The 27,225-nt window shown below is 39.8% G+C and overlaps 1 protein-coding gene across 2 annotated transcripts in view; it reads left to right on the top strand.

Annotated features, from left to right (window-relative positions):
* Nucleotides 1–26,513, top strand: part of LOC126267154 (uncharacterized) — a 105,086-nt gene extending 78,573 nt beyond the window's left edge. The window contains exons 10-12 of one of the 2 annotated variants that reach the window (XM_049972093.1): nucleotides 2,317–2,372; nucleotides 5,609–5,687; nucleotides 25,610–26,513. In XM_049972093.1, the coding sequence (XP_049828050.1) occupies nucleotides 2,317–2,372; nucleotides 5,609–5,687; nucleotides 25,610–26,078 (604 nt within the window). In that variant the 3' untranslated portion in view covers nucleotides 26,079–26,513. The remainder of the gene's footprint in view (nucleotides 1–2,316; nucleotides 2,373–5,608; nucleotides 5,688–25,609) is intronic. The other variant, XM_049972094.1, reaches the window with a different exon arrangement.
* The last annotated feature ends 712 nt before the right edge of the window (nucleotides 26,514–27,225 follow it).

The following is a 27,225-nucleotide window of genomic DNA, read 5'->3' as shown; positions in this document are numbered from 1 at the left end:
ATGACAATGTAGCAAAAATAATACATCAACAACTTGCCATACAGCTTAAACTAATAAAACACGTTCCCACATACAACTATGCACCACAAAATGCACTGGAGAATGATGAATACAAATTACACTGGAACAGAACCATTATAACAGATAAAACACCACCACATAACAAACCTGAAATTATACTCACCAATAAAAAGAAGAAATCAACACAACTAACTGAAATATCCATACCCAATACAACAAATATACAGAAGATAAAGGAGAAAAAATTGAAAAATACATCCAACTGGCTGAGGAAGTCAATGATATGTGGCATCAGGATAAAGTTGACATTATACCAATTATACTATCAACTACAGGATTCATACCACACAATATCCACCAGCACATCAACGCAATACAGCTACATCCAAACGTATGAATTCAACTACAGAAATCTGTAATTATTGATACATGTTCAATTACCCGAAAGTTCCTAAATGCAATGTAACATATACCGTACAGTTAAAAGGAAGTCACGCTTGATCAAGGTCCACTTCACTTTCCATTTTTAACCAGACATAGCGTCTGAGAAAGGAAAGAAATAATAATATTTTAACAATACTTTTCTAATAAACGATTCACCGACTCATTATGAAAATTTCTAATACAGATCAATTAAGTCTTGAGAGAAAGGAGGGGGGGAGAGAGGGGGGGGGGGGAGGGTTTTGTCATGCAGCATTGTAATGTGGAATGCACAGTGCAACTGCAACTCAGTGACATCATGAAGTTGTTGAACAACTGCCACCTGCACTGCTAGACACCATAGAATTGCCAGTCATGAGTTGATAACAGTCACCATTGGTAAAAGCTGCCGGCCACCAATCATCTGACTCACTGTGTTAATAACCTTCTTTGTTGTATGTAATGCTATCAATTTTAACTGAATTCCCTCAAGAATATATTTCTTCTAAATATCTGGTTTTTGTGCATGTATTGATATGTGCACTTCTTCTCACCGTTCAGTTATTTATTTGTACAATTGTTCAGTATTTCAGTTTATGTCTGCCCTCCAGCAATAATTAGCTCTGCACCCTCCAGTAGCACAAAATAAGTATGGGGTACTGGTTGAGTTAGATGTGGATTAATTAATGAAGATTTCCTGTTTTTCTAGTTTACCTCTTGCTTTGCTGAACTGTTGCCTTGAATGGAGCAAGAAGACATCTCCTCCTTGATCGTTTTGTGCTGCAAGGAAAAATTTAATACTGCAAATACTCTTTTACTTGAATATTTTGCAGACACCTTATGTGTATTTAATAACATCACATATCAAATCAGAATGTCCAACACAAAACCTCATCATATGAGATAGAATCAGAATGACATTTCATTTTCTCAAGTACAATCATAAGCATTGTCAGAGTTACATATTCTCTGAGGATTTTGCACTTCTCCAAACTAGGCCAGTGATGCAATGAGCTGATATATTTGCATGATTCCAGGAGCTTCCCCTTGTGAAGTTACTGCAATTGCCATCTCATCTTGGAGACTTACCTTGTCCTTAAGTTTGATTCTCTGCATGCAACTAAAATAACAAATGTGCCCAATATTTGTGCTCTCCACTATGATGACTTGTTTTCTAATCTTCATTCACAAGTATTTTTCCTTGGTAAGAATACGGAAGGAACATAGCACTCCTCTGGAGTGATATGTAACACTACACTGTGCAGACTTCAGTCCAACATGCTGAAATCTGTAATTTATGACGATATCCACTAATTTCTGACTCTGAGAAGAAGCTGTTATGGGTCTGCAAATTAATTCTTTTACACCGCACGTAGTGTTTACTGTGGTGATTGTGTGTGTCTGGTAAATACACAAAGAAGGGTACCCAAGAGAGCGGTGTTGGTGTAAAATCATTTATCTAGCATCATATTTTGTGACCATTTGCAAGTCACTAACATTTAACATTTTTTTAACCAGTTCAAGGTGCAGCAGTTTGATCATAACTTCCATTGGTATTTAAATTTACTCGTCGGTAATGAACAAGTGTGGGTGGACACATTATTATGATTCAGAAGAAACAGCTTCCACTTGATTTTTATCATATTGGTACAACAAATGATAATTGTATTCCAAATTACAACTGTGTAAAGTGTTTATGGACTACCAATTTCAGTTGGCTATGGTCCCAGTTTTCTGTCACTGTGTTGCTCTTATCTTTACAGCAAACATATTGAATTCATAAATGGTAAATGTGTGTATGGATACATTAACAGAGAGAATTGAAAATATAACTACTCAGTAAAACAATCTCTAATTAAAGCTTTTAAATTCCAGATCGTCCTGCCGACCAAATGATGCCTGCCGACCAAATGATGGGACAGATCATCATGGTAAGTTTTCAGTGCAATAAACAGTTAATCATTCAAAACTGTTAAATTAATAAGTCCTAATAATGGAAGAAGGTTATAATAGTAAAAATAATTCTGGTTTTACACAAGAATCCATAAGGTGTCATACAAAGTGCTTAGAAAAATTCAGTGAAATAAGAGTTCCAAACAAAATACCTTTACTGTCCCTCAGAGTAATCACCATTGGTTACAATACACTACTGAAATTGGTTGTAAAGCTGTTGAAAACTGTCTGCAAGCACCACGGTCATGTTTCGTCAGACATCTAGAACATTCACAAGTGTTAATGAACGATGTACTTACACTGTCTCTGCTTATCTTCAGCTCTTCTGTTCTCATTCTCAAAGGGAGCTGCTGAACATGCAGAAGCAGCCATGCACTTTTTCAGTGTTGTCTGGGACTGTGCTAGTTGAACTGAATGCAACTCATCCTCGACACTGTCCTTTCCTTCTCTAAAACACAGTTTTTTCTCACTTCTTCAACACTGTACACTTGCTGTAACATGGCATGAGTCTCCATTGTCGTATTCCCTAATTTGAAGCAAAACTTCAAGTTAATGCATCGCTCCATTTTGCAATGACACATGTGCAATGGTCTCTTGTGGATGATTGGTGGCTGTCTTTCAGAATGAGAGAAAAACAGTTGGAATTAAGAAAGACAGTGCAAGCACTATTGCTCAAAAACATTTTTAGACAATTTTGGATATCCGACAATGCTTGATCACCGTGCTTTGAGTGATTCAAAAGGACCATTTGCTGACAGTTTTCAACAGCTTTACAACCAGTGTCAGAAGTGGTGGTTACTTTGAAGGTCAGTAAAGGTATTTTCTTTAAAACTTTTGTTTCCTTTATTTTCTGTAACCAATCACTGAGCATTTCTGAAGCATCTTCCATGTGACAACTGTTTAATGTAGGAAAGCTGTGTAGTGTTGTGTCATCATTCAAGCTACTTAAGCCATTAGAACTGCAGTTCTGAGTAGATTATGAAACATCATTTTTGTCTTGCACATTTTTTGGTGCAGACATTGTGTACTAGCTATTTTGTGTGCCCTTAAATAGGTATATACAGCATCTCCTTCCTGAGTTTGGAAACATGCAACATATATCCACATGGGTGGGCAGGTGGACAGGTTAGTTATATACAGTGAAACCTCTTTATAACATTCCTCCATATAATTTTTTCCTCTATGTTACGCCCGTTTTTTTTTTTTTAAGTCCCATCTAAAAACCCATATAAACAATGTTAAATTTTCCTCTTTACTACGTTTCCTCTATATTACAATTTCCTCCATGTAACACTCATATTTTTGGAACCCTGGTCAATTATTTACCTGTTTATAATGTTTAAGTGACTGGATGTAGACACATTGTTTTCCGTTCTGTGGATTCACTGTTTGCACTGGCTCGGAAAGCCCGCACTCGGCGTTTTTCATATGTCAGCGGCAGAACCCGGTCATGCGACATGTGACACACATTTTGATTGCAGTCCTTTTTGGAGTCATTTCAGTCGATGCTCTGTATTCGTAGCATGTTTTGTGAGCTGAGCAGCAAACAGTTTGTGTGTCTAGTGAGAGTGTGTCTTCGATATAATGAGTAAAAAGCGGAAGAACATTTCTCTGGAAGAGAAGGCTTCTGTTATTAAAAAAGTGGAGGCATCTCCTGGTGTGAATCGCGTGGAGCTAGCGAAGCAATTTGAACTGGCCCCCTTAACACTGAGCACTATTATGAAAAACAGATCATCGATAATGGAAGGGTTTGAGAATTGTGGAAATTCAAAATGTATGCATTTGAAACCATTGACTTACGACGAAATGGAGGAAGTTTTACTAACTTGGTTTCAGAGAATTTGATGCCAAAATGGGGAGTGCTGCAAGAAAAGTGCTGATGTTTGTAGATAGATGTGTGGCACATCCACCAGACGGATCCTTTCTGAGAAATGTGAAAGTAATTTTCCTGCCACCCAACTGCACCAGCCATCTGCAACCTTCGGACTTGGGAATAATACAAGTCCTTAAGGTTAAATATAGGACAGCCCTTGTGAAAAAAGGCCTTGAATTTGATGGACCAAAGAAAACCGGGAAGCTAGCAGAGCTCACAACTGAAGCTGAATATTTTACAGGCAATGAATTTAATTATGCACTCATGGGAGGAAGTCAGTGCTGAAACTATTAAAAACTGTTTGTTAAAGCGGGATTCTGTGAGAATGAGATGGCAGCTCCTGTGGAAGATGTTGCAAATGATTTGCAAGAGTTTCAGGAATTCATAGGCAGTGATTCTGTCACTTTTGAGGACTTTGGGTCTGTGGATGACAACGTGGCAACCACAGGAGTACAAAGTATTGAGGAGCTGACTGCACAGAGAAGCTTGGAGAATAACAGTGGTAGTGAAAGTGACAGTGACAAGGATGATGACCCTGTTCCCTCATATACTAAGGCAGCTGAAGGCTTTGAAACATTCAGGAGATTTATGATGGCCCATAGACTTGAGGACAGAACAGTAGTTCAACTTGCTCATTTGGAGCAAGAAATGATTACCATAGAGTCTAGGAGAAATAGAAAACAAACATGCTTGCTTGAATATTTAAAAACAAATCATAGGTATATGATTTTCAGATTGCATAGATTCCTAGAGTTTTGTGCAAAATTAAGTTCCGTTTCATAATTTAATTACTGAAGTAATTTTTTTGTAACTAATTCTTTTTTTAATCTGTACCATTTACTGTGTTTTATGTAATATGTTCAGTATATCATAAACAAAATTTGGCTCATATTCTATAATTGGGTCAACTGAAGAACGGGATACCACCTGTCAGCTTTGAAAAATGATGTTATATCTTAAGAATCTGTTATAACTTTTTACAGTACAAACTGATCCATTTACTTTCACCCATTCACCTACCGGGCCATATGTTTTAATTACAAAACACTAATCATTTGATACATTGAGCATTTGCAATGAATATCATATTATAGTGTTGTGAAAATTTAAAATGTCATCTATGGCACCATTTGTCAAAGCTGATTAGTGGTATCCCGATCTTCAGTAATGCCCTATAATTATTATTTGGAAGTCTTCCTCTTTATAGTGTTTTCCTCTATACAGTGTTCAGAATTTGTGGTCCCTTGAAAAACGTTATATAGAGTTTCACTGCATATATTTTTCTTTTCTATGAAGCCACCTACATAGTTTAGTGTTTAATATGAAGATTTTTTTTCCCAGATGAGGATGACGACAATGAAGATGGACTGAGTGTTACGTTCGACAATGGGGTTAATGAAGTGGATCCCTGCAACTCTGGGTAATTATTGCCTGCTATCTTTGTTTATATTATGATCTTTATTTGTATTATATAATATATTTGAGACATAAAACACAAATTACTGTCTTGATCTCATAGAATACTGGGTGACATAATTATTAATCATTACCATTATAAAAAATGTAAATTCCACTAGTTAAAGTACATACTATTTTCAGTAATCACCATTTTGAGAATGATGACACGAGAAGTTCAGGGGAGTGCTTGTGTGTGTGTGTGTGTGTGTGTGTGTGTGTGTGTGTGTGTGTGTGTGTGTGTGTGTGTTTTTGTACATCTTTCAGAAAAGGGATTCTTTTCAAGGGTGTATAAGCGGACAAGAAAAAAATTCTCGTTTATCCCATTTAAAAAATATACTTTTTCCCAGGCGAAAATACACTTTTTGCATGCTAAGTGACAGTAGGTTTTCCATAGATTTTTCCTTTGGAACTGTAAAAATTATCAATTTTTTTGGGGTGGTGAGGAGGGTGGGATGGGGGGGGGGGGAGTTTTGGAAAGAGTTTTGATGAAGAAAAAAAAAAAGGAGATAAGTTTTGGAAAGACCTTTGATGCGTAACAACATATACGCTGCACATTTTCGTATTGCGAAAATATAAATTTGTCTTTTACCAAACACAGCACTTTAGTTTCCAGAGCGTTAAAATTGAGATTGCAGTGTCCTTTTGTAAGCCAGTCATGTCTCATGCTATGTGATCTCACCAGCAGATGTTCAGAGCATAGTACATGTTTTATAGTTAGCCGATAGCAAGATCCCAGTTATGTAGCGTGAACATCCAAAGAGGAAAAGTTAATGGTTTACATTAATACAGGGTGTACATAAAGTTCGGGTACACTTTCAATTATTTATTGCACAAGAATCAAACATTGTTCAGAAATATCATACATATGTCAATTTGAAGAGAAACCCTGAAAGTGTTTTTTGCTTTCTGTGTTTTGGAGGAAACCTTTCATGAAATGGCCTCCCCGATCATCAGATGTGACATTAAAGATCTGTCGTATGTACCATCTCTACCATGTGATGTAGCAGAGCTCAGGTAGAGAATATGAGAGGCGACTGCCACAGTCGACGATGCCTTGCTGGGACGGGTATGACAAGAATTCGGTTACTGTATTGGCATGTACACCCTGTATATATTGTATAGCTACAAGAAAAACTAAGCTTTCACATATACTATTGGTCTCGAAGATTAATAAGTTACAAGAGAAGCTAAGCTTTCACATGTAATAATGGATCTTTTTGTGTGTGCGTTACACTTTAAGATACATCACACAAATGTGCCAGTAAATTTAATTCTTCTGGGCGCGAAATTCTTGTAAGTGCTTGGTCCTCAAAGTGTTCAGTTTTAAACGCTCTGTGATTTAAGAAATTGATCCCACTTTCTCACACGTAACATAATTCATCTTGGGTAAAAAGGAATTTCCTTAGAAAGTAATGCTTTTTGAACCATCATTCGCAATGCTATCCTGAGACTGTTAGAAATAGGTTCGATTTAGCAGTTGCCAGAGAGCGCGTGAAAACAGGCATATTGTGTATGTGGAGCTACAATGGTGCATGAAGCCTTCGTGTTCTTATGTATAAAGCTCAAAGAGAGCTTACATTACACCATAAAAGAAACAGGACATCCGGGGATACTCCAAGAGCATTGGAATTTCGTAAACCATACTAAAATGCATATTTCAGCTTGAAGTGCACATCAGTTTTTTTCCAGATTTACAATGCAGTAGGACCCATCTGATATTAAGCTTTTCAGTGTGGTTTTTGGAATGTAAATTTTCTTTGAGTACCAATACTACCTCATACTTGGTTCTTTATTATGGCATAATGCCATACGTGGCAGATGATGAAATTGTGCACTTGAAATTCAGCGAATAGTTGGAACTAGCCAACGCTATGGAACAAAACATTTCGTTTCAAATAAATTGATTGCCTCAGCAGAAAGATTAATAATGCCAAATTTATTTAGCAAACTGACAAAAATTACTTCATTGTTCTGCAAGGCGATTAATGTTTGACTGCTAATAAGTTGGAAATAAAATAGAATCAGAAAACTGAAACTAATAATATATTTTTGCCCTCCATAATTATGTGACTGTATTAGAATTCACTTGACAGCTCCCAGCTGCAGAAATCCGTTTTGGTTTCATTTGATGTGGGATCTATAAATGAAGAGGAAACAGCAAAATCATGTAACGCAAACAGGGGTCAGGTGGAGACTAACCCCCTCCCCACTACAACTCAGACAACACTGCATCTGCATGAATATGGCAGCTAGGGAGCGCGAGAAATTTTTTTCTCATCAGCATCTGGTTGCTTGCTGTTACTGCCGATACAGCTAACAGCCACACTTCAATTAGTGGGAAGTGGGAGAAGGTACTGCTCATACGCGAGTCAACTGCACCTGCGCATGAGCCCGATGGCAACTGGTCAGACGAACCTAATGTAAATGGTTGTGATGTCATGCTCATAGAAAGCAGTTTATTTTTACGAAGTATTACATAATCTTCGCCCTAAGGCCTTTGACATATTTTTGCTGTTTGCAGATGCTTGTTCGAGCACAGTATTTTGTAATTGTAAATGATGCATTTCCTTTGCCACTAAAGTTTTATTTTTTTCCTCTTTTTTATATTTTATTACTGCAGTATCATTCTCCAGTAGCAGGATACAGTAACATTCTTTGTTAGAGAATCAATTCTTACCAGCATAAATTACAAAATTTTAACTGAAAGCTAAAACAATGAAAAATTCCCAGAATCCTGAAAAATTTTCTGAGTTTTTCCCAGTTTTCTCCGGGATGAAAAAATTCCCAGATTTTTCCCAGTTTTCCTGGTTGTCCTGGGTCGTATACACCAGGTGTTTTCATGTGAGGCATTGATTACCTTTTTGTTATTACATTTTACTGGACTGAGACATATTCCCAGTTTAATGACACTTTGCAAATAAGGGAGCAAGAGTTGGTCGAGACTGATAAACCAGTTTGTTTGTGGAACATGGAGTGGCCTCTGAACATGGAAAGATTAGAGGCAACCAGCAGCATGATGATGTAGTAGAAAACTGAAATTACTACATTAAACATTCAGATGAAATGTACAGAAGATATTGTGTGTTTTAATTCCATGACTTCCGCCAGAGGAAAATGTCTGGATATAAATTAAGCACCTCCTCTGCAGTGAGTCCTTTGGATGCTGAGTGCTGACTACACCCATATCAGAAGGAAAGCATACACAACCAATATTCAGTGAATTAGTTCAAGGAATTATAGATCAAAATCTAAAAAGACAAATGAGTAGAAGTTATAGGTGGTAATGGTCAGTAAAGTGAAATGAAATGAACTGGCCAATTGATTATGGAATAATGGTTTCTCCATCAGATAACGACAACAGAAGTTGCAGCAATTATATATCAGTTAGTTCCAAGCTGAGTACTGTATGGATGCAGGTGGGTTGTTCCACATCAAGTGTCATAGGAGTCCCCACTCAGCCATCTCAGATTCTGTTTATAGGTCGAGGAGTCAGATAATTGGTGAATGCCTGGTGCCAGGTAGTAACTGCGATTAGTAACAACAGTGCTGCAACCTTTGTCTGCAGGTAGGATGTTTAGGTCGGGATATGTCTTGAGGTTGTGTGTTGCTGTTCTTTCTTCTTCTGAAAGGCTGGCATTCTGAGGAAGTGACCTGGGGAAGGATCGTGAGGCTAAGTTCGAGGTAAGTAATTCCTGGAAGGTGACTGTGAGTAGGTGGTGGTGGTAGGGGGGATCATGGTTGGATGGTGGTGTGGACTGGAAGAGACGGTGTTCACTGTTGGAATTAGGGTGGTTTTGGTTGGAGAGATTGGCAGCATAGAAGTTCTTCCACTGCAGAGATTGGGAGAAGGAGAGTAGGCTTTTGACAAGTCCAGCATAGTTAAATTTGGGTGTAGGGCTAAAGGTGAGGCCTTTGGATAGGAGTCAAACATCTGTGGAGCTGAGAGTTTTGTTGGAAAGGTTAATGACAGTGTTATAGGAATGTTTTGGCTCTGGTTAGATAACTTAGGGAGGTGGTGTGAGGAATGCTCCTTCAGGGCAAGGGATTCAATTTCAGAGGTGTGATGTATGGAGTAGGGATTGCAGGATAGTAGTATCCTGTGGAGGGAGCAGAGGTGGTTCTGGGATGCCTGTGCCACGGCGATAGGTTTTAGAAGTACCAGGCCTGCGAGGGTCAGTAATTGTGGAATCTAGAAAGGTGTGAATCATCATGAGAGGATGGGTGGGATCCAGAGAAAGGAATCTTTATGGTTAAGCTGTTTGAGGGGGGGAGGGGGGAGGATCCCATGGTTTAGGCAGCATTTGAGACAGGACATGGGACTGGGTTTTAGCCAGGGAAAGGTATACTTTTCTGACCTGGTGTAGAAAGATGGAGCAAGGGTCCATTGTAGTAGGAATGGTGTAATGGAAATGGCAGAAATGGGCAAAATAGGTGTTGATGATTGGGAGAAGAGCCAGATATGCAAAAAGATGAGTAAAAATGCATAAAAATATGTAAAGACACTCAGAAACGTGCACAGATGTGCCAAAATAAACACAGATATGTAAAAATACACACAAATATGTAAAAATATGCAAAAACATGTGAAACTACATGAAACTATGTAAAAATATGTACAAATACATTAAAAATGTACAGAAATGTAAGAGGAAAGAAACAATGAGTTATGGGTGTGTGTGTGTGTGTTTGTGTGTGTGTGTTTTGTGATGAGTGGAGAGAGAGAGAGAGAGAGAGAGAGAGAGAGAGAGAGAGAGAGAGAGAGAGTGTGTGTGTGTGTGTGTGTGTGTGTGTGTGTGTGTGTGTGAGTGAGTGAGTTGGGGGGGGGGGGGGGAGGGTTAGGACGAGGTTCTAAGTTTGTGTGGCATGGGCAGCTGTGGAAAACAAACTGCAAAAAGTATGTCAGGATGAGGGATGAAATGGGATTAGTAGGAATAAATATAATTAAAACTACCAGAGGAAAGAATCGGGGGCATCAGCTACTGCATCAATAATCCACACAGTCGCGAAGTGTGTGTTGTGCACTGATAATTGCTGGTACAGTATGGCTCATGAGCAAACGTGGTTTGGAAGGCAGTGAATAAACACAGGAAAGAAGAGAAAGATGGATACTGAGAAGAGTTATGCTATAGAGAAGAGTAACAAAGGAAAGCATCACAGGATTGTAGGATGGAAGAAAGCTGTTTGGCAAAATCAAACAATGGAAATCTCAGGTAGGAATATCAACTATGTAGGAAAAGACAGTTTGCTATTTACCATAAAGACGCATTAAATTAGACCCAGGTACACACTCATACACACAAACAAGCACACTTTATGCACACATGACCTGTAACTCCATCCTCTTGGGCCAGAATGCAGTTATCATTTAGGATGCAAGTGGCAGTCTGAAGGGAGAGGGGAAGGGATAGGGATAGTAGTGTATGGGTGGCAAGAGAGATGAAAGATGTGTGGTGGAGTGTGCAGGGGGTTGTGGGGCAAGGAGGTGGGGAAAAAAGGAGCAGAAAAAGAGAGGAGAGGGGGGGAAAGACAGGCAGATTCATTGGCAGAGGGCGGCAAATACACGGTGGGAGGTGATAATGGAGAGGAGGTGGGAGGATAGGGAGTGGAAACTGTTGGATTTATGGTGTGGGGACAGTGTGTTACTGTAGGTTGAGGCCAGGATAGTTACAGGAGTGGAGAATGTGTTGTATGAATAACTCCTATCTGTGCAATTCAGAAAAGCAGATGGTGGAGGGGAAGATCCAGATGGCTTGGGATGTTCAGCTGCATGTTGTGCCACAGGGTGGTCTACTTGCCCTTAGTCACAGTTTGGCAGTGGCCATTCACCTGGTGGACAGCTGGATGGTAGTCATATGAATATAAAAAGCTGTGCAATTATTGCAACAGAGCTGGTAAATGTTAGAGCTGCTTTCACAGGGGTCTTGGGACCTGATGTGGTTGGATAAACCAGTGATAGGGATATGATCCTTATGGCAGGGGGTTGGGATTGAGAGTGGCAACCAGGTTGGGTGGGTGATGAAATACCTCTTTAGAAGGGGTGGGAAGTATCTCAGGTAGGATGTCCCTCATTTTTGGGCATGATGATAGGTAATCAAAGCCTGGGCGAAGGATGTGGTTCAGTTGTTTCGGTCCGGGGTGGTGCTGGGTGATCAAGGGGACACTCTTTTGTGGCTGGTTCTTTGAAGTGGTGGGAGAATTGGAGAACTGGAGGTGTGAGAGGAAATGCCACAGGAGAGCTGTTTACAGACTACGTCTGGGGTTAGTGCCTGTCTGTGAAGGTCTTCGTGATACCTTCAGCACACTGAGCAAGGGAGTTTTTGTCACTGCAGATATGCCATCCCCAGATGGCCAGGCTGTATGGGATAGATTTTTTGGTGTGAAAGGGACGACAGCTGTTACATTGCAGGTACTGTTGGTGGTTGGTGGATGTAATGGGGACAGGGGTGTGGATGGAGCCATTAGAGAGGAGGAGGCCATATAGATTGTGCTGAGGAGGACCACTGAAGTGGATGGGATAGATGGTATTCAGGTCATGAAGGAACGAAGATATGATGTCTTGGTGCTGAGTCCAGATCATGAGCCCCTTTCCACAAGAATCATATCCCTGTGAAAAACCAAGTGCAGAACCTGCCCAACCACCCACCCAATACTTCCTATTCCAGTCCTGTCACATGTTTATCCTTCCTCATCAAGGGACAGGCCAACTGCAAAAGCAGCCATATCATTTACCAGCTCTGCTGCAATCACTGCACAGCTTTTTGTATTGGTGTGACTACCAACCAGCTGTCCACCAGAATGAAAGGTCACCACCCAACTGTGGTCAAGAGCAAAGTAGACCACCCTGTGGCACAAGATGCAGCTGAACGTAAAGCACTTGATTTTAATGGCTGCTTAACTACGCTAGCCATCTGGATCCTCCCTTCCGCCACCAGCTTTTCTAAACTGCACAGATGGGAGCTGCTCTTACAACACATTCTCCACTCCCATAATTATCCTGGGCTTAACCTAAGGTAACATACTGTCCCCATGCCCTCCACCCAAAAGTTTCCACCCTCCCATTCTATCACCTCCTCCCCATTCTTATCTCTAACACTGTTCATTAGCCACCCTCAGCTATTGCATCTGCCTGTTACCCCCCTCCCCCTTCCACCCCCCCACCCCCCACACCCTCTCTTATTTGTTCCTGTTTTTCCCACCTCCCTGCCTCAGAATCACCTGTTGCTGTGCCTGTTGGTATTCTAGTCCACCACACAGGGTTCATCTCTCCCACTTGGGCTCTACTATTCCCTCGCCTTCCCTGTCCCCTCCAGATTGCTGCTTGCATCTCATGTGATAGTTGCATTCTGGCATGAGATGCTAGAGTTGGAGGTCACATGTTCATGAGGTGTGCTTGCTTGGGTGTATGAATGGTGTGTATCTCTCTTTTACTGCTGAAGGATGTGGCTGCAAGCTTTATGTAAGTTTCTTTTAATTGTGCCTGTCTACAACTTCATGTGTCTTCTTTACAGTAAATGGCAAACTGTCTTTTCCCACGCTGTTGACATAGGGGACTATGTCATAGTTAATGTTCAGTATAAAGTCAGTGATGCCATCAACATTTCTCTTAAAAATACTTGCATTTACACCATGCAATGTGTATTAGTCAGAAGTGCAGCAGGTTAACATGATTTAACATTATGTTGAATTAACATAATTAGAAAAATGAATTATGTTGTTAATATGTAATAGTATGCAAGATGTCGCAACATCTTGTAACATGACTTTGAGTGCTCCATGGCAAGAAAATGTTCTGCACAAAATTTTACAAAATCCTTTTTAGAAATTATGGCAGGAAGTCATAACTTGAAAGTATCAACAATGTGACAGACTATGTTTTATTAAAACATGGTTGTAATTAGCTGCTACTCCCTCCTGTGAATTACGTGGGACAACTTCATCAGATAAAAAATGCGGCCAGGTGCAAACCTACCATCAGAAATCCGGCGTACCAAACAGATTAAAGCGGTTTTCAAGGATTTAATATCTACAGATGCAAATAAGACTTGCAAATGCAGCACAGATAGCACTTGTCTTATCTTCGTAGATGTCTAATTTATTTATTTTATTTTTTTAGTGTGCATTTTATTACATTCATGCAATAGGGCTTTAAAAATACAAGACACTATAAAGTTTTACATATTTACATTCATTTACACAATATAGCCACAGGTAAGTTATAGTATTACACCTAGACTGATAGATTTCTTACGGACACATCCTGATTGATTGTAGTAAAGTAAACAATATTTTACATCTGCATCTATACTCTACAAACAACCATGACGTCCATGGCAGAAGGCACATCCCACTGTTCCATTTATTAGGGTTTCTTCCCATTTCATTCCCATATGGAACACGAGAAGAATGACCATTTGACTGCCTCTGTGAGTGCAGTAATTACTCTAATCTTATCCTCATGATCCCTACATGAGCCATACGTTGGGCTTGTACTTTATTCCTAGAGTCATCATTTAAAGCCAGTTCATGAAACTTTGTTAATAGACTTTCTTGGGATAGTTTACATCTATCTTCATGGGCCTTCCAGTTAAATTTATTCACTATTTCTGTTACAGTCTCCCACGGATCAATCAATCCTGTGACCATTCACAATGCTCTTCTCTGTATGCATTCATTATCCCCTGTTACTCCTATTTCATACACACCCCACTCGAAGCAGCAATGTTCTAGAACCAGTCACACGAATGCTTTGTAAGTAAATTCCTTTGTAGACTGATTGCACTTCGCCAGTATTATTATACCAATAAAGCAAAGCCTACCACCTGCTTTACCCACAACTGAGCCTAAGTGACAGGGGCAATTCTAGAAGTTGGTCAAGGGGGGGGGGGGACTAATGGTGGGGGAGGGGGGGTGTGGAATATTGCTTAACAAAAAGAGAGTTGGGATCCTCCACTGACAAATTGGTAAAATTTGGTGTTGCTTAAAGTAGTTTCTGTTTTGGAATTCAGGGTAAAAACGTGTCTACAGAATGTGTGCGCCTGGGAAAATAATATGATTTGATGCATATGTCCAGTGATTTCAAAGTTCTTGTCTGGGTTCAGCAATTTAAGTGTTGATCGGCATACCCGGTATATTTAGCTTTCTTGATTATTGTAAGTGGTACTCGTACATTAATATACATCCAATGTACAGTATATTAATAAATAACAAGACACCCATTTTAAGTTAAATTAATAGATAGTAAGCTATTTGCCGCTATTATTCTTTGGTTAAAATGTGTTTGAAATACATTGCAACCTATATTGCTAAATAATTATAAAAATGATGAATCTGTTGAATTAATATATTCACTGATTTCTGAAGTCATTTTATCCAGTGTAATATGATACTCCATTGGGGGGGGGGCTATAACCAGGTATTTGTATGAGTTGGCTGACTCCAAAAGTTACTCATTGATATTATAGTCGTAGGATACTACATTTCTTTTTCATTTTTTAAGTGCGCAATTTTACATCAGCAAGTTGCCAATCTTTGCACCACTTTAAAATCTTATGAAGATATGATTGAATGTTTATGCAGCTTCTTTCAGACTGTATCAGCTGCAAAAAGTCTGAGGTCTACAATCTCATTAATACACAACATGAACAATAAGGGTCCTTGGATATTCGGGAATCCAGCCGGATGTTCGCGTTGTTCTCGCGCGATATTTCAACAGTGTACCTCGCTGTCTTCTTCAGATGCTACCTGAGACTGGTCCTTGACTCGATTGAGTCCAGTATTTATGCCTGGGAAGAGCTGGGCGTTCCCTAATCGGTCCGCGCCGAGTCGAGTGTTCCATCTGTGGTCCGTGCCCGCCAGACTCGGCTTCAACGGACCCCTCCAGTCGCGGATGTTCCAACTGCCGTTGACGCCGTTTTTGGCCGTCCTCAACTGTTGTGGTTGTCATTTGAGGTGTGTCAGACCCGATCTGAGATGTTGGGTACTCTATCTCATGACTGTTACTACGGTTTCCACTTCTGTTGCGTGCTGGGCGCTCCCTAATCGGTCCGCGCCGCGTCGTGTGTTCCATCTGAGGTCCGCGCCTGCCAGACGTGGCTACATTGTCCCTCTCTGGTCGCCGGTGTTCCCTCCGCTGTCTGCGCTCGGCCTAGCCGTCTTCTAAAGTCCAGTTCATGATCTGGGGTGTGTCAGTTTCTGCTACATCTGAACTCTTGCCATCCGAACATTAAGTTCACAATGGAAATGGAGAAGGATGGAATACTTCCATTCTTGGATGTTCTGGTGAAGAGAAAGTGAGATGGCACATTTGGACACAGTGTGTACCACAAACCTACGCACACTGACTTATACCTTCAAGCCAGCAGTTGCCACCATCCGGCACAGAAGAATGGAGTGCTCAAAACACTGGTCCACAGAGCATAAACTCTGTCAGATCCTGATAGTCTGGCCACAGAAATAGAACACTTACAATCAGTGTTCAGCAGGAATGGGTACTCCTCTAAAGATATCCAGAAGGCACTTCAACCTGCCAACTGGCCAAAGGATCCAGAAGAAGAACCAGAAGAGGCAAAGAAGATGGCATACTGGCCATATGCCGGACCTATCTCTACCAAGATCAGCAGGATTCTCCAGAAAGATGACATCAAGAGCATATTTTGCCCACCCACCAAAATTAGGGCTATGCTGGGGAATGTAAAAGATGACCTGGAGCTACGCAAGCCAGGTATTTACAACATACCATGCCAGTGTGGGATGTCATACATTGGCCAGACCACCAGAACTGTGGACATCAGGTGTAAAGAACACCAGAGACACACCAGACTCAGGCAGGCAACTAAATCAGCCATAGCAGAGCATTATCTGGAACTTGGTCATTCAATGGATTACAATGACACCAAGATTGTGACACAGACCTCAAGATTTTGGGACAGTGTCATTAAAGAAGCAATTGAGATTAAGGTCACAACAATCTAATCAACCGTGACTCGGGATACCAAATCAGCACTGCGTGGAGTCCTGCGCTTGAGCTTGTGAAAACTTGACGCAGGACACTCTGGGATTCTGCGAGAAATATAAGTGGAGACCGAGGGAACAGCCGTGAGACAAGGTATTGGACATTAGAGACCAGATCTGACACACCCCAGATCATGAACTGGACTTCAGAAGATGGCCAGGCAGGGCGCGGACGGCGGAGGGAACACCGGCGACCAGAGAGGGACAATGTAGCCGCGTCTGGCGGGTGCAGACCTCAGATGGAACACACGACGCGGTGCGGACCGATTAGGGAGCGCCCAGCACGCAACAGAAGTGGAAACCGTAGTAACAGTCATGAGATAGAGTACCCAACATCTCAGATCGGGTCTGACACACCTCAAATGACAACCACAACCGTTGAGGACGGCCAAAAACGGCGTCGACGGCAGTCGGAACATCCGCGACTGGAGGGGTCCGTTGAAGCCGAGTGTGGCGGGCGCGGACCACAGATGGAACACTCGACTCGGCGCGGACCGATTAGGGAACGCCCAGCTCCTTCCAGGCATGAATACTGGACTCAATCGAGTCAAGGACCAGTCTCAGGTAGCATCTGAAGAAGACAGCGAGGTACGCTGTTGAAATATCGTGCGAGAACGACGCGAACATCCGGCTGGATTCACGAATATCCAAGATGTCAACAGATCGCCGGGAAAGCATGAAGAATTACAATAAGGGTCCTCATACAATTGCCTGGGGCACACCAGGAGTTACTTCTACATTTGGCAATGAGTATCCATCCAAGATAACAAGGTGTATCCTCTCTACCAAAGAGTCCCGATCCAGTCAAAAATTTCACATGATACTCCATATGTCTATACTTTAACATCAAGCATAAGAGAAGTACTGAGGCAAATGCTTTTCGGTAATCAAGAAATACTGCATCCACCTGATTGCCTTGATTCAAAGCTTTCAGTATTTCATGTGTACAAAGATCGAGTTAGGTTTCATATCATCAATTTCTTCAAAATCCATGCTGGTTGGCATTGAGGGTGTCATTCTGTTCAAGATACCTCACTATGTTTGAGCTAAGATTCTACAACAAATCAGTGTCAAGCATATTGGACAGTAGTTTTGTGGATCACTTTTGCTACCCTTCTTGTAGGTGGGTGTGCCTGTGCTTTTTTCCAAGAACTGGGTGTATTCATTAATGCTGTAGAAGCAGTGGATTATGTTATGTGCAACACATAGTCCTGGTATGTTGATTTTGTGGATACATCCCTATGAAAGTCATTCCTGTTTCTTGTTTCAGAATTGTGGATCCCACTGTTCAAACTTGAAAACTTTTGAAGGGCATTAATGAAACAGACAGTTTTACATATATAGATGGCTGTGTCATCATCTTAAATTCTTTAAAAATACCTCTACATGATTTTCTGTGAGCAACAGCTTTCTTCTGAAGCTTAAGTGACTGTTTTGCAAAAGTAGTATTTACCAGAATGGCTATCATATCTTAGTAGACTAAGCACAACACTGTTTCAGCATTGTAACAACATTTGAACATTCTTAATACGTAACAGCTCTTGAATAACTTTGTGTTAAGTTTTTCATTCAATAGGTGTTCATCCTCCCATTATCCTTAATATTTTACATTTTTTTTTCAATGAATGTGGCTTGTCATTATCACAACCTTTATGTTGGTTGTAACTTTGTTTTGTATATGGCTGAAGTTCATCCATACAGTTTTCTCATCATTAACAACTAGACAATCATCTTTAAACCATTTTTTCTGTTACTTCTGTTGTTTCGTCATTTTTTTGTTGCAGATCTTAATTATTCTTTCCTATCATATCCTGTGTAAATGCTGTGTTTATGCCATTAATAGTTTTTATGATAGGTCATTAATAAAAGCCATGAACAATAGTGGGCCCAGTACTGAACTCTTGGACACCCTGTATTTACCTTTTTTATATTCAGAATTGTGCATTTTACCTTTCTGACAAATTTTCACTCATTGTTACCTGTCAAGTAAATATGACTAAAACCACTCATAGGAAATTCCACACACACCTTAATGGTTTTAAAAATACTACATCATGATTTGTAATTTCAGAAACTTTGGGGAAGTCCAAAAACAATACACAGTTTAATGTAATTCATTATTCTCTATAGCTTTGGAAACAAGTTTTAGGAAGTTGAAGAAAGCTGTTTCCACTGATCTACCTTTTCTGAAACCATTCTGTGCATTAACAAGAATTCTGAAGTTTCTAATGTCAAACTGTTCACCACTTTTACAAATTATTATTACTGTTGATTGCTTAAGTTTGCATTGAAACACTCGTGTTGCAAAGTAGCTATTGATTATGCTAACAAGTTGAGAGACAATATTAGCAGCACTATATTTAATAATTTTGTTAGGGATATCATCAAATCCACAGATCATTTTACTCTTTAGTTTACTTATAGCCCTTTGTACTTTTTTGGGTGTTAGTGGATATATGGACAAATGTTCTTCCACTACTGGAATTTCTTCCTTGTGTCTGGATGATATTTACTTTTGATCAGGTTTTGAACTACATTAATATAATGGTAATTAATTATATTGGTTATTAGAAATGGATCATAAAAATTTCATTTCTGTGCTGTATGGTGAATGTATTGTGTTTGTATGAATGATTTTTTATAACTTTCCACATTGATTTCATTTTGTTGCTCCCCTTTCTGAAGTATGGATCATTGTATTGCTTTTTTGCTGCTATTACAGCTCCCCTATACTTTTTCCTATAGTACTTCACACATGGTTTCAAAACAATATGGCAGTTTGAAAATTTATACAGCATTTGGAGATTTTCTAATGACTTTGATTTTGCTTGTTATCTGTGCATCTGATTTTTTGTTAATTTTAACTCTCTTCAGATGGAATGAAATAGCACAGCTGCATTTATAATTACACAAGAATATGTTGAATCTTACATCTACAGATCTATTAGTTTCCTTGCTCCAATTTACACTTTTAATGTGAGATTAAATAATTTAATTCTGTCTTCTTTAATTAATTTTCTCTCTGCATAATTATCATTGTAACATTGCTTGGGAGATTTATAAGAAATCAGTTTGTGCTTCTTGATCAGTAAAACCTCAATCTGTGTCTTTATAGCCACATTTTGATTTATCAGAAAATGTTAGTCAATAGCAGTTCACTTTTGCTGCAATACTGGTGGTATGTTCTTTAATTATATTCCTATTATATGTTCCTTGCAGATTAACCAATTGCTCACCTTTTGTACAGTTATCCCTGAAATTAATATTGAAATCCACAGACACAATTGTGTATTTTGACTGTTTTAAATAGTTCACAGTTAAAGAGGTTTTCTAAATTATCAGAGAACACTTTAAAATTGCCAGATGGTGATTTATATATACATGTAATCATAATATTACTTTCTGTTAGTTCAGATAAACAGTACATTTTTTTAAGAAGATTTAATACCTGTTCTTGCATATACACATGTTACACCCCTTGTGTGTTTCCTTGCAAAAGCTACTAACCTTCTGGAAGTCTGATATTCTAGCAGTACATTTTTGTTTTTGTTGCAGCAAATGTTCAGTTGCACACAAGGCTGAAACTTCCTTCAAAGTATTAGTCAAAAGAAAATCTAGTTTGTAAAACTTGATAGTCATGCCCATACATTATGATGTAGCATGGTTAGATAATTATAACGTGCTTTCTTTCTGTATTAATTCTTTGAAGTGGAAAGTCCTGTATTTTTTAATTTTTGTCATGAGTTTCACACCCTTGGAGTCCTGGCTGTAATCTTCATTGTATTCTTCTGCAGTGGACTGGGTCATAAGAAATATCTTCCATGCTGCCTCTTTTCTAGTTATTTGTGCCACCGAAGGTGTAGTTACTGATTATTTTGCTGTTGTTGCTTGTGTTATTTTGTCAGACTGTGAGCACTCATTTTTATGACAGTCAGTTTTTTATGTTGCAAGCAACTTAACTGAGATCAATGGAGTAGTGATAGGCTGTCGCATAGCTGAATAATGTAGGTTTGTGCAATTTTTTTCTTTTCCTTTCATAACCAGTCGCAGTTCATGTCTCGTATAATTACTTCTCCTTAAAAACTTAATAATGACCACTGTGTTGGCATGACTATACTGGGTTGCGCTTTCCATCAAGAATTTGTTTATTTTATATATTCTATTGTCATGGTCTGCCCAGTCAAATCTGTAGGGTACTTTATACAGATTCACAAGTCTATTGAAGTTCTTACCTTTTCTTCACTGTTGCTAGAGAGAGGCTGGAAAAATTGATGAAGTAGAATGCCATTCCAATGCCATTTAGAAGGAAAAAAAAGATAAAAAGTTGGGGTGTTAAGAATGAAAGAAGACAGACTTGAAGAGTGAGGTAGAGAAACAAACATAATTGGAAAAGCAAGGAATGAACAGAAGAGTGTGGGGGGCAGAAGGAAAGAAGATGTGTGACAATTAGAGCTAGCAGAATGGGTATTCCTCTATGCATTTGCCAGATCTGCGAAAAACCAAGGGTAAAACTTCCATTGTTTTAGCATCTGTTTGGTATTTAGAAACTTTGATAGATCTTATGCTCTTCTTTTTCTTTTAGACACAGTCACAAAACCTATATTTAATAGTGACCAGTTTTTAGCCATCTTCAAAATCCATAAGTATGGTGGCATGTGGTGAACAAAGCATACATGAAATTTTTTACTGGAATTATCTGTTGTCTACTATAGGCCTATGAATAAGAAGTCACTTCCTTCATATTCAGTTAATATGCTATAAAATTCTAATAATTATTCATTGCCAAAATTGTGCCAATGGGGTTATACACTATGTGACCAAAAGTATCCAGGCACCCCCAAAACCATACATTTTTCATATTAGGTGCATTGTGCTGCCACCTACTACCAGGTACTCCATGTCAGCAACCTCAGTAGTCATTAGACATCGTGAGAGAGCAGAATCGGGCACTCCTCAGGACTAACGGACTTCAAACATGGTTAGGTGATTGGGTGTCACTTGTGTCATATGTCTGTATGCAGCCTTTCCACACTCCTAAACATCCCTAGGTCCACTGTTTCTGATGTGATAGTGAAGTGAAAACCTGAAGGGACACAGGCCGACCTCATCTGTTGACTGACAGAGACGACCAGCAGTTGAAGTAGGTCTTAATGTGTAATAGGCAGACATCTATCCAGACCATCACACAGGAATTCCAAACTGCATCAGGATCCATTGCAAGCACTATGACACTTAGGCGGGAGGTGAGAAAACTTTTATTTCATGGTTGAGCGGCTGCTCATAAGCCACACATCACGCTGGTAAATGCCAGACGGAACGTTGCTCGGTGTCAGGAGCATAAATATTGGATGACTGAACAGTGGAAAAATGTTGTGTGGAGTGACAAATCATGGTACTCAATGTGATGGCCCAATGGCAGGATGTGGGTATGGCGAATGCCCAGTGAAAGTCATCTGCCAGCGTGTGTAGTGCCAACAGTAAAGTTCGGAGGCGGTGGTGTTATGGTGTGGTTGTGTTTTTCATTGAGGGGCTTGCACCCCTTGTTGTTTTACAAGACACTATCACAGAACAGGCCTACATTGATGTTTTAAGCACCTTCTTGCTTCCCACTGTTGAAGAGCAATTTGGGGATGTCAATTGCATCTTTCAACATGATTGAGAACCTATGCATAATGCGTGGCCTGTGGCGGAGTGGTTACACGACCATAACATCCCTGTAATGGTCTGGCCTGCACAGAGTCCTGACCTGAATCCTGTAGAACATCTTTGGGATGTTTGAATGCCTACTTCATGCCAGGCGTCACCAGTACCTCTCCTCAGTGCAGCACTCTGTGAAGAATGGGCTGCCATTCCCCAAGAAACATTCCAGCACCTGATTGAAAGTATGCCTGTGAGAGTGGAAGCTGTCATCATGGCTAAGGTTGGGTCAACGTCATAATGAATTCCAGCATTATGGATGGAGGGTACCACGAACTTGTAAGTTATTTTCAGCCAGGTGTCTGGATACTTTTGATCACATAGTGTATGTGCCTTACATCATCAAACTTTCTGTAGGCAATTACAAGAGCACGTGGAAAAGCAATGCCTCCAAATTTCTGATTCTGTTCTTAATATCGCTTGGGGTATTACATGTCATGCATTCAATGAAGCAAGTTGTGACCTTCTGCCACCAGAGAACTCTGAACTGTAGTGCATAATACGGCAGTATGTAATGTGACTAAGTTGGCATATGAGAAACAGCATGCTGTAATTGAGGTTCTAACCACTGAAAATGTGTCTCCAATTGAAATTCATAGAAGAATGGAAGCTGTGTATGGCAATGATTGTATCAACATCAGTAATGAGTGACATTGGGTTGTTAGTGCTCATAATGTAGGAAATTGTGGTACCAACCTCAACTTGTGTGACAAAGCTCAGACTGGACAACCACATACTCTAGCCAATGAGACTTATTCTAACTGGGTAGATGAACTCATCAGGAAAAACTGTTGGATAACATTGCGACAGGTGATGAAAAGTGGGTTCACCATTTTGATCTCAGAAACGTCCTGAGATGTTCAGGGTATGGTACATTTGGAATTCATGCTTAATGCACAACTGTAAACTTCACAGGGTATTGTGAGGAGACCCTCAGAAAATTGAAAGTGCTAATTTTGAAGAATTCATTGACACATGGAGCACCCTCTCTTTCAGTATGGCAATGCCAGTTTACAAATTAGTACTGTGACATCTGCTACAACCCAACAGCTTGTGTTTACTGTCATCGATCATACTTCATACAATCTCAACTTTGCCCCATCTGATTTTACATCTTTTCAAAACTTAAAGAACAATTTTGACGACTTTGTTTCGATAGTGGGGTTGGGTTGTTTGGGGAAGGAGACCAGACAGCGAGGTCATCGGTCTCATCGGATTAGGGAAGGAAGTCGGCCGTGTCCTTTCAGAGGAACCATCCCGGCATTTGCCTGGAGTGATTTAGGGAAATTACAGAAAACCTAAATCAGGATGGCCGGATGCGGGATTGAACCGTCGACCTCCCGAATGCGAGTCCAGTGTCTAACCACTGCGCCTCCTCACTCAGTTGTTTCGATAGTGAAGAAGCAGTGCAAGCAGAGGTGAGGTTGCGGTTCGGTCAACAGAGTCAAATATTCAACAGTGACAGTATCAGCAAACTGGTCTCTTGTTGGGAGAAGTGTGTTCGTTGCCTGGGTGACTATGTTGAGAAATCAGTAAGTAGACATGACGAATAAAGATGTAGAGTGTTAATAAAGTTTGTTATATTTAAAAAGCTCTAAGAGTTTTCACATAAATGCAGAGCCATTACTTTTCAGCCCACCCTCATATTTAAGCAACTAGTCAAAACAACATCAAATTAACAATTTATTTAGTCCTAAATGAATTTTGTTGTTGCAACTGTTTAGATTTTCTAAACAGTCATCATTACATATAGAACATGGAAAACAATGGTCTCCACTAGTCATGATTTAATCTAACTGATGTAGAAAGTGGCATATTAAACAAAAATAAGAATATTTCATATCTTCCTTAGTGTATTAATGGTGCTGAAAGATGAGTAAAGCAAGTTAAAATAATTAAAAGTATAACTGAATTACATTCTCCGCCAGGGTTTTGATTACCTCTTGTCACGCCCTGAAATGAGAAATGTCCTACCCACTATCCTTCCCACCCCTCCTACCGTGGTATTCTGCCGCCCACTGAACCTACAAAATATAGTCGTCCATCCTTACACAACTCCTGCTACCAATCCCTTACCTCATGGCTCATACACCTGTAATAGACCTAGATGCAAGACCTGTCCCATACATCCTCTTACCACCACCTACTCCAGCCCGGTCACTAACATTACCTGTCACATCAAAGGCAGGGCTACCTGGGAAGCCAGTCATGTGATCTACAAGCTAATCTGCAACCTCTGTGCTGCATTCTATGTAGGCATGACAACCAACAAGTAGTCTGTCCACATGAACGGCCACAGACAAATTGTGGCCAAAAAACAAGTGGACCACCCTGTAGCTGAACATGCTGCCAAACATGATACCCCTCATCTCAATACTGCTTCACAGCCTGTGCCATATGGATCCTTCCTACCAACACCAGCTTTTCTGAATTACGCAGGTGGGAACTTTCCCTACAATACATCCTACGTTCCCGTAACCCTCCTGGCCTCAACCTTCGTTAATCACTGTCCCTGTCCTCACCCATCCAGCCCCCTCGCTGTTCCCATTCAAGCACTACACAGTCGTCATTTCACCACCACACCCAGTCTTTTAATTTCTTTTATTTTTATTTCTCTCCTTTCCGCTACTTACCCCCTCCCCCCTCCGCACCTTCTCTGTCCACCGATCCACCATACTAACCCTCTCCCTCCCTGCACCAGCCTCCTCCTTATTCCCAACCAGTCGCCACTCCCATCATGCACTGGTGCTGCTGCTTGCAGTGTAGTTTCAGCTCTCTGAGACCGCGGATGTGTGTGCAAGTTGCGCTTGCGTGAGTGTGTGTGTGTGCGCGCGCGCGCGTGTGTGTATGTTTGTCTACTGCTGAAAAAGGCCTTAATGGCCGAAAGCTATGATTGTGTGAATCTTTTTATTGTGTCTATCGTGGCTCAGCATCTCTGCTATATGGTGAGTAGCAACTTTCCTTCTCTTGAATTGTAAAAGTATGTTTTCCAGATAGTCCTTTCTGCTCCACAGATTTTTTTCACTGAGAAAAGTGTCATTTTTTGTAATTAATTGACGTATTCCATACTCAAGTGAGACATTACAAACATGAAAATAACTAATTAATTGTATTTTGTATGTATAGTTTGTGATGAAATTTACTTCTTTTCTATATGTCACTTTTGTTTGTTTGTAGGTTATCAAATAATACTGACCATATGGAGGTGGATCTGAATCAGAGTGAAGAAGCCGCAGCTCCCAAACAAGGGGACATAATGGTTGAACCTGCTTGTAGGAAGTGTGCTTTAAATAGGAAAACAGGCAGCAATGAACACATGTTTGATACTCATGGTTCTTTGTGTAACATTGCCTTGAGATCAGATCATTCTACTTATAGCTTGTGTTCGGTGTCTGACATAGAGGGTAGTTCTCAAGTACCTGTACAATGCTCATGTAAAAAGAACACATTGAAAACCTTTTTTTTACCATCCAAATATGATTCTGGATTTATTTCTAAGTCTTCTGTCAAATTTGAGGAATTACACGATGATACCTCTAGAGAAAATACACAGACTAGAGATAAACCACCCTCCACAGAGGGAGGATCTATAAATATTAATCTTCCTGTAAATATAAACATATTAAATCATGTTAATATTTGTTGATAATGATAGTGACATGACCTAGTCATTCACTTTCTTTGCAGCGAATATTTTTAAGTAAAATAAGCACATATTATAATGCAATATTGTGCAGCGGACTGGATGGAAGTGCTCAATGTAATTGTCGTCTATCTCAGTAAGGTCGTACTTAATTCTTCCTGTGACTATCAGTATTTTAAGATACTTTATGTGTATATATGATTATTGTACAGAACAAACATAAAATGTTTCTTAGTGTATAGAACTTTTTATGTTATATTGTTATAATTTTTTAATTTTTTAATAAAAATGAGATGAATTGTGTGTTATGGAATAAAGATCCAATAAAAGCAGTTTCTTGTAGCAGAAAATAATTTGTCTGCATTCCATTCTCTGGGTGTGCACTATATTTACACGTAGAATCTGGAACCAAGTGCCACTTACAAGTGTGGGATTGTCAACAAGAACTAACACTTTACTCCAAAATCAGGTTAAATCAGTGCACGTGGAGCTTAACTGTCTGTCTTAGCAGAGTGTTATTATTTATACATATACATAAAGTTCTAATATATTAAATTATTCAATAAATAAGTTCCGAACCCTCCATAAATTGCAACTCTATCAATCAACATCTATGCTCCACAAACCATAGTGAACTGTGTGGCACAGAACGTGTGTCTTGTACCACATATTGAAATTTTTTCTTATTTGATTTGTATATAGAGCATGTGAAGAGTGACTGCTTAAATGCCTTTATGTGCACTGTAATTAGTTTAATCCTGCAGGAGATTGTAGTATATCCTGTATCTCAAGCTTCCTTTCTTAAAATTGTTTCTTAAGTGTACACACTGTAATTAATTAATCTTACATGGATTTTTAGTATATTCCAAACCTTTTCCCTTGATACTGGTTCTTGAAAATTTGTAAGTAGGCTTTCATGGACTGATGCATACTATCGTCATGTGCCTGTTACTTCAGATTTTTTAGCATCCCCGTGCTGCTTTCCCATGGGTCAAACAACCTGTGAGCATTCACACTGGCATTCTTGACTAATGTTCTGTAATGTGTTGCATGAATGACTTTGTAAGCACTTTCCTTTCTACACTTGTGATTGCATTTTTCAGTATCTTACCAATGAACTGAAGCCTACTGCCTGTTGTACCTGCAATTG

This window comes from Schistocerca gregaria, chromosome 4, assembly GCF_023897955.1.
Source record: "Schistocerca gregaria isolate iqSchGreg1 chromosome 4, iqSchGreg1.2, whole genome shotgun sequence".
NCBI lineage: Eukaryota > Metazoa > Arthropoda > Insecta > Orthoptera > Acrididae > Schistocerca > Schistocerca gregaria.
The sequence above is the reverse complement of the archived record's forward strand: the minus strand, read 5'-3'. Positions and strand labels throughout refer to the sequence as shown.